This window comes from Protopterus annectens, chromosome 8.part0 (assembly GCF_019279795.1).
Source record: "Protopterus annectens isolate FY-2018-M chromosome 8.part0, PAN1.0, whole genome shotgun sequence".
Lineage (NCBI taxonomy): Eukaryota > Metazoa > Chordata > Ceratodontiformes > Protopteridae > Protopterus > Protopterus annectens.
The window spans coordinates 1,349,874,284-1,349,891,309 of NC_056741.1; the positions used below are offsets into that span (position 1 = coordinate 1,349,874,284).

At 44.0% G+C, this 17,026-nt stretch overlaps 1 protein-coding gene across 4 annotated transcripts in view; it reads left to right on the forward strand.

The window, feature by feature from the left end:
• The window catches only part of IFT46 (intraflagellar transport 46), a 716,375-nt gene that overhangs the window by 479,789 nt on the left and 219,560 nt on the right, over positions 1–17,026 (forward strand). For all 4 annotated transcript variants that reach the window (XM_044080916.1, XM_044080913.1, XM_044080915.1 and 1 more), the window contains exon 10: positions 15,876–15,936. In XM_044080916.1, coding sequence (XP_043936851.1) covers positions 15,876–15,936 — 61 coding nt within the window. The remainder of the gene's footprint in view (positions 1–15,875; positions 15,937–17,026) is intronic.

Consider the following 17,026-nt stretch of genomic DNA (forward strand, 5'->3'; position numbering starts at 1 on the left):
TCTCTACACTGATTCTAATAGTGCATTTTGCTTGTTTTCACATGAGAATTCTGCAGTAGCTTATTCAATCATAGTGGTCACACCACATTTACTCTTTTTCCAAACACATTACAATAATTGATCCATGCAGGGAACACCCAAGGTGCTGGTTACACTCTCTGATGGTCTTAATCACCACCACCTGAGGTGGTGGTTACACACTCTGATGGTCTACCCTGGCAAACCATGTTTTCAGTTTGCTTCCTCCATAGTGTGGGGGCATTATGAGGAGAAAATGATCCAAGTTGTATGGACAGCTATACGTCACACATAATAAGTCATTATGGCAGCACTCTGTGTGGCTGTGGCTACTCTGGCTCCTGAGGTGCAGTTCATGTTTTTTTCTGTGATTTTTGTCAGTATGTCATTCATTTGTGAGCCATTCGGCTGGTTAGTATGCAGTGTTTGCAATTATGGTGTTTCGGCTTAGTCTGGAGGATTTGCTATGTTTTTTTGAGGATCATTGGTCTCTGAGGTCGTTGAACTGTCCATGGTCATTCGGCCTTCAGGGTAGTGGCTCTGCTGAGTGCAGGTATCGGAACCTGACTTGTGTAATGGAATTTTGTTGGAGTCTGTTGTGTTGAGAACTGGTCCAGGACTTGGGATGTTGGAGAATAGAGCTGGTGATCTTGGTGAGGATGGTGTGGATGGAAAGGAATGCTGTGGTCATTGTAATCATTCAGGCTTCAGGTGGCAGAAGTTGCACTGAGTGCAAGTAGTGGGACTGCCGGGAATCGGAAAAGACATACAAGACTTGAGATATTGCTGGTGTGTGGATGGAATGGCGACAGTATGGATGATGTGGATGGTGAGATGGTTGTGGTCACTGCAGTCGCCACTGAGATGGGCAGAGCACAGTTATTGCAACTTTGATGCCTTCGGATGGTCTGGCTTGGACTCTATATTGGTGGTGGTGGTGTTGCTGTTATGTGTATTGTGTAGGTGTATGTTTTGCACATGAGCTTAGAAAAACAATTTCATTCAGCTGTGCACCGTTGCTGTATGGTTGAATGACAATAAAGGTTTTACTTTACTTTACAGATCACAAGGGCAACACTGAAGTTGCAGATGGTCCTCCTCCTGTTGCAGGAACTACAGACTGTCTTTATAGGTGTGATATCTATCCAAACAGGTAACATGACAGTACTTTGGTACATCAACAAAAAAGGAGAAACCAGATCTTACCCCTTATATCAGGAAGCAGTGAGGTTTTGGCAATGGGCAGTGGCCTTGCACTGCTTTCTCATAGTAACACATTTCCCAAAAGTACTCAGTTGCCTAGCAGACATGCTCAGCAAATCCCTTCTCATGCTTCACGACTGGTTCCTCAATCCAATGATAGTCAACCAGATTTTCAATTACTGGGGCTCCTCTGCTACAATATGTTTACTACTCCCCTTCAACACCAAGTGCAGTAGTTACTTTGTCATGATTCTTTCTTAGGGACAGTCACCCAGTGATGCTGTATCCTAGAAGTGGTCTCTATAGCTCCTTTGTGCATACCCACCTCTTCCTCTGATTCACAGATTCTTATAAAAAGCAATGAAGTACAAGGCAGCTGTCATCTTCATTGCCCACTTTTGGCCCAGAAAATTTGGCTTCCCCTTCTAAGCCCTCAACTCAAGGAGCCTTCCTGACTCCTGGATCTGGTATAGGATCTAGTCTCATACCCTTTTGGGAGGCCTCTCCCAGGTCTTCACAACTTGAAATTAACCACCTGGCTTCTCCAGTTCTGGTAATGACTGACAACAAATCCCTTTCTTTGGAGATGGTAAGAATTTTCACTGCAGATCAGAAAGACTTGTCCCACAGGACATCACAGTAAGTGGAAGATATTTATTTCTGCCATGAAAGTACAGTTGGCAGCAGTCTCCAATTTTCAGTTTAGTTTTCAGGAAAGCTCTGTAGCTTCTCTCATACTCTGTAAGGCTTTCCTCAAAGTAAACTTTTTGCATAGGCTTCTCATCAGAGAACTGGTTCCTTCTTTGGTTCGTAATCGTGTTTTAGAAGCTCTAACTAAGCCTCCTTTCAAGCCAGCGTCTTCTACTGCATTAATGTTTCTTTTGTTGAAAGCTTTATCCTTGGGAGTCATCACTTCTGCTAGAAGAATTTTGGAACTTCATGCTTTATCATCATCTCCCTTATATCTAGCATTTCACAAAGACAGGGTATCCCTTAGAAGTAATCCATCTTTCCTTCTCCAAATAACCTTTGAGTCTAACATATCACAACTTATTCATCTGTCAGTTTTCTTTCCTAACTATTCAAACAAGGGGGAATGATTTATTCATACTTTAGATGTTCATAGACAACTGCACTTCTACCAAATATTTTAGAAAAGATGACCAGCTATTTATTCCAGACATGTTTGGACAGAAGGTCTGTCTGAACAGATGGCTTTCACACTGTGCCATCTTAATTTATTTGCACAGAATAAATCCTTGTGTAGCAAGCCAAGGGCTCAATCCAGTGCTGTCTACTTCAAGAATTCTAACATAGATGATATTTGTGAATTTGCAATGTGGTCTTCCTTGCCTACCGTCACCAAGCAGTATAAGTTGGACTGCTTTTCCTGGGCTAGAGCATCATTTAGTACTTCTATCATAAAGGGTCCCCTGTCATGATACCATTCTGGATATTGATTAGCTTGGGATTGTGACCCATGTTGGACTGGATGGACTGAATGAATAACATATGAAAGTTATGTACTTACCATAGTGACAGATACTTTCATTCATGTCCATCCAATATGACAATCCTCCTTCCTTCTTCTCTTCCTTGTTTTTGTAAGTCCTGAAGGGCTTGTTGGCTCCAATAGGCTTGGGTACTATTCAGGTTAGATCCTTTGTACTTAGGTTTTCAGGAGTCAAACTAGATCTGAGATAAATTTAGGAAGTGGTACATTGTTAGAGGAAAAATTCTCAAAGGAACTTGAGGCTGGAGCACTGATATTGCCCAGATGGATCAGAAAAAAGTCTCATGGACCCAGATGTCATATCAGATGGACGTAAAGGATCTGTCATTATGGGAAGTACATAACTTTTTGTTTTATGCTAATGCCTAGTCTTAAGAGCTCTAGATGGATTTGGGGAAAGAGATTTTTTGAACAGCATCAGCGTACAGCAGTTTTGTATTGGTAGTATAATGATGTTGCGTTTGCATGGGTAAGAGTGTGACCGTGAAATGCTCACTGCAAGTACTGGACTGTGAGAGGGATGCCGGTAATTGGTTAAGTATTTGCACCTCTTGTAAATGGCATTTGCATATATCTTGATGTTATGTTGTCCATATCTCACCTTTGTTCTTGCTGTTTGGGTTCGGCTCCGACTCGGCGTATACTATAGCTTGAAAGCTTTTACTGGCTCGAGGCTAGCCCCTATCCCAGCATGCCTAGCGGTAGTTACTCAGATCTTGTTTGCCACTTGCAGCGTCGAGATTGCAGATACTGGATCAGGCTAAGTGTTTTTCTCTGTTATATTTTTGAAGAAAAATTTCTTGCTTATCTTATCTAACTTGTTAATAATAGTTTTCCTTTGTATTTCTACCTTTCCCTATCCCGTCCGAGTGACTTGTGTTTGCTGTGGACTACCCGTTTTTCTCTCTGGCCCTTTCCCCTCTTTTAAACCCATTTAACTTAGAGGGTTCTTCGCTTTTCTTGCCTTTAAGTTTTAAGGAGTGGTCATTTAAGTTAGAGGCTCTCTTTAGGTGGAGAGTTCGCCGTTTAACTTAGAGGCTCTCCCCCTTCTCTTCTTTCCTGTCTGTAAAAAAAAAAAAAAAAATTGTCTGTTATTGGCTAGTTATCTTGTTAGTAGTGTTTTTTTTTCTTTCTCTAGCTTTAGATAGTGCTGTTCTACATTATGTCGAAAGATACTGCCAAGGAATCAAAACCTTCGGGTTTCAAAAAGTGCGATTTGTGCTGTCAAATGATGTCCCTTATGGATGGGCAGATGAGTTGCGTGTATTGTTTAGGGCCTGTTCACCTGCAGGATTCGTGTTCTATTTGCCATGCATTTAGTTCACGAGTCCTGCAGGAAAGAAAGAACAAATTAATCTTAAGAGGGTTACTGAAGGGCCCCTTTGATGCTGCTATGGAGAGGACTCAGCCAGCAAAAAAAATGGAAAAACCCAAGCCTTCATCCTCTTCGGCTCTGAGTTTGGATCGGTCTAAAGAGAAGGGCAAGTTACAAGCTACGTCGGACATGACTGTCGTTCCAACAAAACACTCTCACCTAGGCTCCATCTGTTGTTTCGGAGCCAGTAAGGTCTCATAAGTGATCCAGGTCTTCTGCCTTGGAACCGGTGCAGTCTGCTCCACAGTCTCCTTTATTACAATCTGTGGTCTTCAACCCATTTCTCTCGGTCATTCAGGAGCCTCTCGAATGATGATGTGGAGAGGGTGGTGAAGAGGCTTCTTAGTACACCAGCATTAGCTAAAATACTTTTGGGCCCATCCCAGACAGAAATGGTGCCAACAGCCCAATCAACACCTGTCTCGATTCCTCCTCTAACTCCTTTGAGCTCAGAGCCAGAGTGCGTGGAAGTCATTGTGATGGAACCGTCGGTTCCGGTAACCTCCTCCAGTCTTTTAGTTCCAACTACTGCTCTGGTCTCCTCAATACTACCTTCTATCGAGGGATCTGGGAGCCGACGCTCTCTCATCAGCTCCGGGGGGGGGGGGCGGCATTGGACCCTTGTCCGACCCTACTCTCCATCTCGGAGCTTCGGCGCAGGTCATCTCGGCTCTTACATCGGCCTCGGAGCCACCCTCTCAGTTCGCTGGAGACTCTTTTAAGTCGGGACCGCGATGCCTTTGAGGTGATTAGGAGTGTGCTGTCTGCTGAGACAGCTCCACCCACGGTTCCATTGGCTCCTTTGCCTTCGGTGCTGGTGTCTGCTTCCGAACCTCCACCTCTGCCCCAAACATAGGGAACCTATGCTCCATTGGGTGATCCCACCTCTTCTGAAACCTCCCCTGAGCATCCCTCGGAGGAGGTCCCTTGGAAGAGGACTTGCAAGAGGAAGCATGTAGACTCCCCTGAGTCCTTGACATCAGACAGAGACTTGGATGACTCAGAAGGGTCCCCACAGTCCCCCTCTGAAGATGTCTCTTTTTCAGACATCTTAGAAATCCTTAGACAGAGGGGTGACTGGAAGTCCCTTGCCCCTTCTGAAGATGAGTCAGTGTACTTGGATGCATTTGTTTCCTGACCATCTACCTGTTGGGTATCTTCTCCTTTTGACCCACTATTGCACATAGTGAGTCGAAAGGCATAGAGCTCTCCAGACATGATGGAACCAGCTCCACGGAGGACCAATAAATTCATAACAGCCCCTGAAGACAGACTCTTCTTATCCAAAGGTGTTCCCATTGATGCTATGGTGGTAGCAGCAGCCACCAAGAAGGAATTAGCAGAAACTTCTTCATCTGTCCATCCACCAAATAAAGAGTCTCGTATGATGGACAGATACGGGAAGCATATGTTTTCTTCAATGACTTTTACACTCAGGTCATTGAACTATTTGTCCCACTTGACAAGGCTTCAAAGGGATCTCCTCAAAGAGTTGAGACAGGATCCTACAGCTGCGGGAGCCTCGGACAAAGTGGCTTCTCAGCTTGCGACCTTGACTTCGGTAGTTAACTCCTCCATGTGGCTAATTTCTTACGCAGCCGATGGGGGCGAGCAGGGCGGCAGGCACAGGGATGGCCTTACGCAGACACTCCTGGATGTCATTTTGCAGAGCCCTTCAAGTCTTCCTTTACCAATGCCCCTTTTGACGGCTCGTCCTTATTCGGGCCACAGGTAAAAGAGACTCTTACCAGGTGTGAACTGGATGGCAAACCTCTGTCTGCTGTGGGGGTACGTTTTTCTGCTCCATCTAGGCCTTATCCTATGGGCCAGAAGAGTGGAAAGATGTGGTTCCGGAAATCCCAAGGAGCTTCTCCTGACACACATGGAGATATTTCCCCCCAGGGGCAGAGGAGGAAATAACAATGGAAGACGCCTGTCTCGTGGCAGGGGGGTCTGCAGAATCAGGGTGACAGAGATACCTTCTCTGGTAGGCCCTTCCAGTGCTCCTGAAGGGAGGCCCGACTCCGGAGACAGTCTGGGGAGAGTACCCTTGTACCCAAAAGCCTGGCAGACAATCACAGAAGATACATGGGTACTATTGATAATATCCAGAGATTACAATTTCCCCTTCTCCCAACTTCCCCTGTCAAAAAGACAGCACACTATCCCAGATGTTCCACCCAATCTTTGGGAATCAAGCAAACCTAGAGGTTCAAAGGTTGCTAAGAAAAAGAGTCATCCAGGAAGTCCCCGCAGACCAAATTGGATCCTGAACTTACTCAAGGTTCTTTTTAGTTCCAAAGAAAATGGGACTGGAGACCCATATTGGATCTCAGCGGGCTGAACAAATCAGTCAAGAAAACAAAGTTCCGGATGGTAACACTACAGTCCATTCTTCCCTTTCTGGGCAGGACAATTGGATGTGCTCTATCGATCTCTGGGATGCGTACCATCACATAAAAATGGACAGATGGTTAAGGAGATATCTACGCTTCCAGCTGGGAGCCAGTCGCTATCAGTTCAGAGCCCTGCCATTTGGTCTCACCACAGCCCCCATGATGTTCACCAAATGCATGGCAGTAGTTACTGCTCACCTGAGGAGTCTAGGATTCCAGGTGTTTCCATATCTAGATGACTGGCTCCTTACTGCCACCACTGAGCATCAACTAATCAAGGCAAGGGAATCCACATTTCGCTCTTGTTCTCAACTAGGGATCACCATAAACTACAAAAAGTCTACCTTGTTGTTTTGTCAATATATTACCTTTATAGGGGCAGATTTAGACACAAGGGCCATGATAGCAAAGCTGCCTCAAGAAAGAGTATTAACGATCCATCGCCAAGTTGCAATGCTGATGACACAAAAGAGAATTCAGGCAAGGTTTGTCCTCAAGGTCCTGGGTTCTATGGCAGCGGCTATCATTCTGGTCCCTATGGCTCACTTCCACATGAGAATTCTACAGTGGCTCGTATTTGCACAATGGTCATTCCAGGATTTACCCATGTCACATCTGATTCTGATCATGGAATCCTGCAAAAAGGATCTGGAGTGGTGGCTTCACTCCCGTATGGTAACAATAGGCAGGCCTTTTCTACCCCCCCAACCTGTAGCCACAGTTACCACGGATGCTTCCCAGATAGGGTGGGGTGGAGGCATTATCTAGGACAGACTGTTCAAGGGACTTGGCAGGAACATGAGTACCACTTGCACATCAATGTCCTGGAGATGAGAGTGGTGCTTCTGGTGTTGCAAGCACTTCATGCCTCTCTACCTGCAGTGACTGTAGCAATTCAGATGTAAAATATGTCGGTAGTATGGTACATCAACAAACAGAGTGGAACCAGGTCTTACCCCTTGTGTTGAGAGGCTCTACGAGTTTAGCAATGGGCGATGTCTTCCCAACGCTTTCTGGTTGCAACACGCATCCCAGGGAAATCCAATGTGATAGTGGACAAGCTCAACCAGGCTATCCTGATGCCTCATGAGTGGTCCCTGAAGCAGGAAGTTGCAGACTTGATTTTTCACAAATGGGGCCAGCCATGCTGCGATCTGTTTGCCACCCCCCTCAACAACAAATGCAGCAGTTACTTTGCCCAAGTCCACCACTGGGACAGTCACCCAGGGACGCACTTGTTCACGATTGACCCCCGGGGCTGCTTTATGCCTTTCCACCATTTCCCGTAATCCCCATGGTTCTTCAGAAAGCACAGTCATTGGGTTGCAAGTTAATCCTCATTGTCCCTTACTGGCCTCGTCAGATATGATTCCCATTCCTTTGACCTCACCTGCAGGGGGAGACTTGGATCCTGGACCCAGTGCCAGATCTTTTGATACATCAGTCGGGGGCTCTCCATCCTTCCATTCAAGCTCTCAAGCTCACAGCTTGGTTTCACCCCTTCTGGTCTTAACCAGGCTTCCCAATGTTTCTCCGGCAGTTCAACACATTTTGATTTCATCCCATAAGCCCACTACTAGGAAACTTTATGCTAGTAAATGGAAGAGGTTATCTTGTTGTGCAGACAAAAATCAGGTTGATCCCTTTACTGCTCCCATTTCAAAGATTCTCGAATTTCTTGCTGAAACTTTTGAGCGAGGAGCAGCTGCAGCTACTATCCAGGTTCAGTTAGCTGCCATTTCTAATTTTCATATGGGAGAAATGGGGTCCAATATTATGTCCCATAGGCTATGTAAGGCATTCCTAAGAGGTACTACCCTCTTAAGACCTCCAGTAAGAGAACCTCTCCCCCCCCCGGGATCTAAATTTAGACGCTCTGATTCTTCCCCCTTTGAACAATCTGCTTCTTGTCCACTCAAATTTCTGACTTGGAAGACCCTTTTCTTGGTTGCAATTACCTCAGCTAGAAGGGTTTCAGAATTACAGGCCTTATCTATTCATCCCCCATACTTGATTTTCCATAAAGATCGGGTTTCTCTCGGAACCAACTCCTCTTTCTTACCCAAGGTATGTTCTGACTACAATTTGAATCAGTCCAATGAGCTTCCTGTTTTCTTCCCCAATCATGGCAACAAGGCAGAGTATAAGCTTCATCAATTGGATGTTTGTAGACAGTTACATTTCAATTTACACAGGACCAAGGACTTTAGAAAATCTGACCAATTGTTCATATCCTTTGTGGACAATAAAAAAGGTTGTGCAGTCTCAAAGGTGACTTTTTATGTAAGTGGCTTTCAAACACTATAAAACATGTCTACGATTTACATAAACAAAAACTTCCAGGGAAAATTAAAAGACACTCAACATGGGCCTTGGCTACCTCTATTGCTTTTCAAGCCAGACTGCCTTTGGATTCGATCTGTGCAGCTGCTACATGGGCTAACCCTCATACCTTTATCACTCATTACAAAGTAGATGTGGCCTCCCAGAACAGGGCATCCTTTGATTCCACGGTCCTGAAGAGTTTCTTCCAGTGAGCCACCCAAGAATCAAGTGCTGGGGACGTGGTCCGAAACAGCAAGAATGAGGGCGCGATATGGACAACATAACATAAAGAAGTTATGTACTCACCATAACGTTCCATGTTTGTTGTCCTTGATCTCGCCTTCCTTCTTGCGTCCCACCCTCCTTCCCCCTTCCTGGAGGATCGAGAGGAATTCTTTGTTTTTATTGGTTATACTGGCTGGGTTTCCTTTTTACCATACCTTTTGGTTAGTCCTAGTCTCCCCTTCTTACTCTTGTGGGTGGGTTACACCTTTATATGTAGGTGTCATCTGATATGTAAAATAGAGTACATCTCTTTTCTAATTGCATCGTCTAATACTGGGTTATCACAAACGAGATCTGGGTAACTACCGCTAGGCATGCCAGGATAGGGGCTAGCCTCGAGCCAGCAAAAGCTCTCGAGCTATAGTATATGGCCAAGTCAGAGCCGAGGGTCTGCTCTGAACCCAAACAGCAAGAAGGAAGGCGAGATCAAGGACAACAAACATGGAACGTTATGGTGAGTACATAACTTCTTTTTTTCAGTGAGTGTGAGCCAGTCTTTACAGTGCTTTAGGAAACTTTGATGGTCACACCTTTTTAATAACGGACCTGATGTTGTCCTCTTCATTCATTCCTCAACTGATGGGTTGGGATCCAAGACTCAGATCTGACTTGGCTGTTCCTACTAGATTATCATATCCAAAACTCTGAAGCTCCTCCCACCAACCTAACATATCTCGGATATCATTTGCCCCACCATTCAGCTTCAGACGTGGATCATGTTGCTGTTGAGCTTTGGAGATGCATTTAGCCTTTTCTCATGAGTTACTGATTTAGAATACTCTATTATATTTCTCTTATTCTCTTACCTCCTTTACATAATCTTCTGAGCAGTCTGCAGTACACTTTTTAGCTACCGTTTTCTCGGAACCTCTTTAAAGTACCATTGTTGGTGTTCTTCTCCTCTTAAGACTACTGTTTATAGTACCCTCTTTCTACCATAGTTGGAGAGGAATAAAGAGAAAGAACTACCACTTCCCTTTGTTTCTTAAAAAAAATTCTCTGTCCATTGTGTATTTAGGCATTTGTCTTTCTTGGATAACAATGGCTGACAAGCCAACTGGTTTTAAAAAAGTACATTACCCGTGGGCATAAGCTTCCCAACTTGGATGCCCACAGGGAATGCAGTTACTGCTTAAGACTCGCATACTTATATGGAGTTTGTTCAGTCTGCTCTGGATTTAACTCTGGAGCTGTTAAATAAATGAGTGTTGAGAGGCATCCTTCCTTCTTCCTCTTCTATTTAGCCAGTAGCTTGGGCTCAAACCTCTACCAAAAAACCCGACAAGGGGAAGCCAGATTCAGTGACCAAGGAAATGGCGTCACATAAGAGGTCTCCAGACTGTTCCTCCTTATCTGCTCCTTTATTGAACCCTCCTCCTAAAAATGCACCAAAAGTCAGATCCAGTTACTTCAAAATCTAGGTCTTCTCAGATCCGAACTCCTCCGTTCCTACCACATCCTGTTACTTCATGGGTCCCTTCACCTTTCTTGGTGGGATCTCCCCATAGGCATTCCACACTTTCATTCTCCACATCACCGCTTAGATCTTCCAGAAGCTTATCAGAAGCTTGTGGATAGGATGATGAGGAAATTTCTCAGAGCACAGATCCAGATCGGGGTACTCCTGGCTCCAACTCCCACTAGATCCACGAGCCGTCCTTTGTCCACTTTCCCCTTGGTATCTCCTCCTCTGATTTAACCCACCATTTTGGAGCCGTCGTATCTAAGACCTCTGGGGGTATCCTCATTAGATCCAAAGATGGTTATTCTTCGGCTCCAGTGACTTTTCTGAGTCACCCAGCTGCAAGCCTTTTGGGGTGGGAAGACTCTCAGAACCAATGCATCAGTGCCAGGTGGGGGGGGGGGGTTGGGGTCAACTCCAAAGCTCTCAAAGATGGCTCTTCCCTTCTGGGCTTCGGCATTGGACAGCTCATGTCTGACTTCCTCCTTAGGTGGACTGCTGGTGAGGTTGCAGGAGCCAATGGTTTGGGAACTGCTGGCTCCTTTGCTCTTGACTTCTGTTTCCCCTAGGCATTCTGCCTTTGAGGTTGGGCTTTCTCATTGTCTAGAGAAGGGACATTCGTGCTCCCCTCAGATCAGACCACTTTGCCTCCGCCAGATCTATGTTCTGAGCCTTGTCCATCCATTCCACTGGGACGAGTCTCTGATTGGTCCTCAAGACATCTTCATCTCTTTTGATACTTCCCCAGAGCACCCCACAGAGGAAGTCCCTCGGAAGAGAACATGGTGACACCTAGATTCCCCTCAGGAATCTCTCATGGAGGACACCGATTTTGATGAGGGGAGAGGTCCCCCAGATCTCTCCACCTGAAGACGTCTCCTTTGGAGACCATTCTTGAGCTTCTGAAACAAAAAGTTGGTTAGTCCTCCTATACCTCCTCCAAGAAGGAATCATTGTTCCTGGAGGCTTTTGAGTCTAGAGGATTCTGTATACTTCTTCAGTGATTCTCGCAGCTGATGAACTTGTTGATTTTGTTTCTTGCTGAGCATGGAAGGAGCCAGATACTGTAGTGACGTGACAAGCCCCTCACAAGGACCTGGCGCACTGGAGCAAGGGAGTGATAGTTGATGCTATGGTTGTGATGGCAGCCATTAAGAAAGAACTGTCAGAACAGGGTTTTTCTGTCCATTCCATTAACAGAGGGTCAAGAGCTTTGGACACATTTGGTAAGTGTGTACTTGCTTCAGCGAGCTTTGCCCTCAGGTCGCTGAATTACCTGGCACATTTTACAAGGTTACAAAGACATTTGACCAAAGAGCTTTCCAAATGTCATTCTGGGTCCATGTCTGCCAAGGATCGAAGTAGAATCTCCTAGCAATTGACCATCCTTCATTCTATTTCTAATGCATCCATGAGGTTATCTCCCAGCAGAGCAAGGTACCTCACAGGCAGCAGGTTCAGGCATAGCCATTAAGAGACATGCCTGGATGTGATTATTTAATTTTATGGTGCCCTTTAAGTCTTCTTTCATCAGTGAACCTTTTGATGGATCTTCCTTGTTCAGCCCCAAAGTAAAAGACACCCTATGCAGATGTGAGCAAATGAGAAAGATGCTGTCTGCCATAGCCATACATTTTTCAACCCCTTAAAGACCTTTCTCAAGAAATCAACGAGGAGGTAGAAAAATGTGGTTTCACAAATCCCAGGATCATTGTTAAGGCTCATGTGAAGATTGCTTCTCCAGAAGATGAAGGTGGAACACCAATGGAAGACACCGTTTTTTGACCAATGTGGCCTGCAGACCCAGGGCTTCAGGGATTTCTTCTCAGGTAAGCCCTACCAGTGTTCCTGAAGGGAGGCCTGACTGTTCTCTCTGGAGGCAGTCTGGGAATATTTGTCTCTGCACCAGGGAGCCTGGCTATCTATAACAAAAGATTCCTGGGTGCAGAGAATCATATCCAGAAGTTATACTACACCATTTTCCCTAACCCGCCAGCCAGTGTGAAAAGACTCCCCAATGTTCCACCCAATCAGAGGGAGGTAGCAGCTCTAGAAATAAAAAAAAAAGCTGCCAGAAAAAAGAATTATCCAGAGGACTCCTGAGATCAGAGAGTATCCGGAACCACTCAAGATTCTTCTTGATGCCAAAAAGATAGGGGATTTGAGACCAATTCTGGATCGTAGCAAAATAAATAATTTCGTACAACATTCAAGGTTTCGGATAGTCATGGTTCATTCCATTTTGCCACTACTGCAAAAAGATGATTCAATGTGCTCAATAGATCTTCAAGATGTGTACTATCACATCAAAATGAACAGGTGCTCCAGAAGATGTCTACACTTCCAGCTAGGAGCCAGTCATTACCAGTTCAGGGTACTGCACTTTGATCTCACCACAGCCCAGGGTGTTCAACAAATGCATGGCAGTGGTAGCAGCTCACTTGACAGCTCACTTGAGACTGCTGGGATTCCAAGCATTTCCATACCTAGATGACTGGCTCCTAACTGCCCCAATCAGAACTACTTTTTCCATTTGTGTGTCCATCTAGGAATCATGATCAGTTGCAACAGATCACAGCTCATGCCTACCCAGAGACTGGAGTTCAGAAGTGCTCGTCTAGACACAGCTAGTCAGATAACCTGTCTTCTCTCTACTCAAACTCAGACACTGAAACCCCAGGTCTGGAAAGTAGTACAAAATTCTCTTCCACCATGATTAAGTTTACAAGCTTTGGGATCCATGACAGTGGCTATCACCCTCATTCCTCCAGCCCAGGTTTTCATATGCAAATACTTCAATGGACACTGCCGACTCAATGGTCCATTCTTCAACATCCCTTAACTGCTCCAGTCAGCATCACATAGCCATGCAAAAAGTACCTTCTTTGGAGGATTCATTCAAAGAAACTCTTGGAAGGTTGTCCATTTGTTTTTCTCCTGCCCACAGCCATGGTGACCACTGATGCCTCCCAACTTGGGGTTGGATACAACTTGGGAAGGACAGTCCAAGGTATGTGGTTCCCCAAAGAGGCCAAGACACACATATCAGTGTTCTGGAAAAGAGAGCAGTTCTTGTAGCTTTGCAGGCCCTTCAAGATGCTCTCCCATTTGGGACAGTTTTCATTCAGTCGGACAATATGTCACTGGTCTGGAACATCAACAAACAGGGAAGAATTGGATCTTATCCACTTTGTCGAGAAGTAATGAGTGTGTTTCAATGGGCGATCTCTTCCAGCCGCTTTCTGATAGCAACGGACTCTGGGGAAATCCAGCGTGATTGTGGAGAAACTAAGCTTGTCCATTCTGCTGCCTCACATGTGGTCTTAAAATATCAAAGTGGCAGAGAGGATTTGCCATCAGTGGGGCCAGCCATACTGCAATCTGTTTGCGTCTCCCCTTAACAAGTGGTGCTTACCCACTGTTACCTGTCACTCCCAAATTTCTACAAAAAGCATTCCAATTGAAGAGCACAGTTATCCTCATTGCACCCTTCTGGCCTTGTCAGATTTGGTTCCCCTTCTTCTGGCCTCACCTTCTGCATCCACCATGAATACTGGATCCCACTCCCAACCTTCTGTCTCACCCAACAGGTGTGACTCGTCTGGACATGAAAGGCCTCAAACTGGTCACATGGTTTCTCCAATCCCATTGATTGCTAGACAGCCCAGGCTTTCCTCCCTGGTCTGTCATATCTTATCTTTTCAAAAAGCTTCTACTAGAAGGACTTTCAAAAGTAAAATGAAGAAATGTGTTTTCTGGGCCCTTAGCAAGTACCTGGATCATTTTTTCAGCACCTGTGCCATCTATCCTTGAATTTTTAGCTTCAATTTTCAATGACAGGACTATTTTTTCAACTATTAAAGTTCAATTGACTGTGATTTCTAATTTCCACCTGGGCAAAAATGACTACCTTAGCTTCTTCTAAACTATGTAAATCCTTTCTCATAGGAGCTTTTTTACTTAGAGCTCTGTTTAAGGATCCTACTCTTCCTTGACATATAACTATTATGCTTCAGACCTTAACCCAGACTCCATTTGAACCTTCAACCAAGGTAAATCTTAAACTTTTTGTCTTTGAAAACCATTTGTCTAGTCGACATCACTTCAGCTAAACGAGTATCTGAACTCCAGGCCCTATCTTCTAAACTTCCTTACCTGTTACCAACCCATCTTTCTTGCCTAAGGTCATTAATCTACCAGTTTTCTTTCTAAACTTTTCAAGTAAAGGAGAGTATATGGTCCATCTTTTGGTTGTGCATAGACAACTTTGCTTTTACCTTCATAGAACTAAAGACTTCAGGCAAACTGACCAGTTGTCTGTTTCCTTCTCTCTTAACAAATTGGGCAAACTAATTTCCAGAGTTACTTTGGCCAAGTGGTTAACTGAATGAATCTCCTTTGTCTGTGGTAAAAAAAAATATCCTTGCTTAAGCCTCCTAGAGCTCATTCCACAAGGTCTATGGCAGTCTCTTCATCCTTTTGGTCAATGTCTTCTTTAGATGGCATTTGTGTAACTGCAACTTGGACTAATTCTCACACTTTCATTGCTCATTACAAATTAGATTTGATTTCTGGGAGCAGAGCAGCCTTTGGCACTCCAATACTCCAGAATATGCTTCCGTGAAAGCCATCCAAGGTTCCATTAGCTGGAGACTCTGTCCCATCAGTTGCAGAATGAATGAAATGGACAACATCAGATAAAAAAGTTGTGTACTCACCATAACGTTCCATCTGTGTTGTCCATTTTCATTCTTCCTCAACTTCTTGCTTACCTACCCCCATCATTTGCTTCTGGAAAGTTCTAAGATTTCTACAGGGACCTCTATGTCTTGTTTGAGCTCCAGCTTCTCTTTTCCTTTCTGCCTTTGTTAATTTATGTAATAGGTTGTTCCTTTATATCTAGGGGCAGCAGATTTGATCTGAGGTACGTTACATTGATGGACATTATGAGTAAAGGGAGGAGCTCAGGAGATTTGGATCTGGTGATCTGTTAGAAGTGGCCAAGTTGGATCCAAGTCTCATGTTATGGTGAGTACATAACTTTTTTCTGTTCCCCATATATTTACTTCTGTTTGGCTTTTGCTTTTTAACTTGATTTTCAGAAAATGCTGTGGAATGTAAGAATATATTTATTCTGCTAATGGTGTGACTGTCCACAAATGCTAGGTGTGAATGAGATATAAAGGGGTTTAGTGTAGTTTATATTCATTTAGTTTGCAGTTTTAATGGTGTACATACTCTTTAATGGCACTTTATAATAACTTTCCATTGTAAAGTATTGTGTCCCTTTGCTTGCAGGTCAGTCTTCCAACTGCTGATATAAATTGTAGCCTGGATGAATATATTGACGCAATATGTGGTAAGTTACTTTTGCCTCATTAATAAATGACAGCTGCTATAAGGAGATAAAATAAATGTAGTACCCTAAGTCTGTATTTTTTTGCTACCACACCTCTTTTTTTTTTTTTTTTTAACTTATTTGGCACTTATCCTTCTTCTTATCACTACCTGTCTGCCACAAAGACTGGCTCACATTCACACTACTGAACCATATTCTCCACACCTTGTTACTTTATTTTCACAGATATCCCTTGCTTTTCATTCAGTTGTCTGCCCATTTTCTAAATGTCAGTTCTAGTTCTTATGTTTTTATCTGTGTGTTCCTGCATCGTCTTAACTTGTATATATTTGCCTATCTTTCTCAGAATTATCAACTTCTGAAGTATCACACTCAGCAAGACTTCATAATGATATTCCTTGTTTTACTCCTACTTTTTTGCCTGTCATTATAACCTCTGCTTGCTTTTATTTGTGTTGCATGGTCTACATAAACTGTAGCTGTGTGTGTGTGTGTGTGTGTGGGGTAGCATGCTAATACTAGCATTGATTTTTAGCATATTGCACAATACTTAAATTTGTGGAAAGTCCAGTCAGTTAACAGGTTATTGGAGCTGCATTCTTGGGACAGTGTCAGTATAAGGGTAAATAACATTTTCACTGTATACACGTTACTATGTCTTCATCTTGGTCAGAATTTCATCAACAGAAAAGGTGGACCTAGGCTGATGAAGTATTGGTAAAGCATTGTGTTCTTCCATAATTGAAATCTCTAGAGCCAACATGGCCTCAAGTAATGCCAAAGTACCAGTGAAGATAGTGTTAAGGTGTTGTCTTTTGGCAGTACTGAGGACAGTGAGAAGTTTGGTAATTAAAAGCAGTCACTTGGTCCTGCATCCTGCATTTGGAAAATTTGCTAGAAGCAATGTCTTCTTCAGGACAAAATGAAAAGGTTTCTATTTGTTTATTTTGACATCCTTTACTCCCGCCTTTGACAGTTCACTTTTGTTGACTTTAGCAACTTTATCTTTTCCTCATTTTAAGAAGTGAAAACCAAGAAAATAAATTTTAAAATAAACACTTTTAAAAGTCTGGAAGTAACCTGCTGTGAA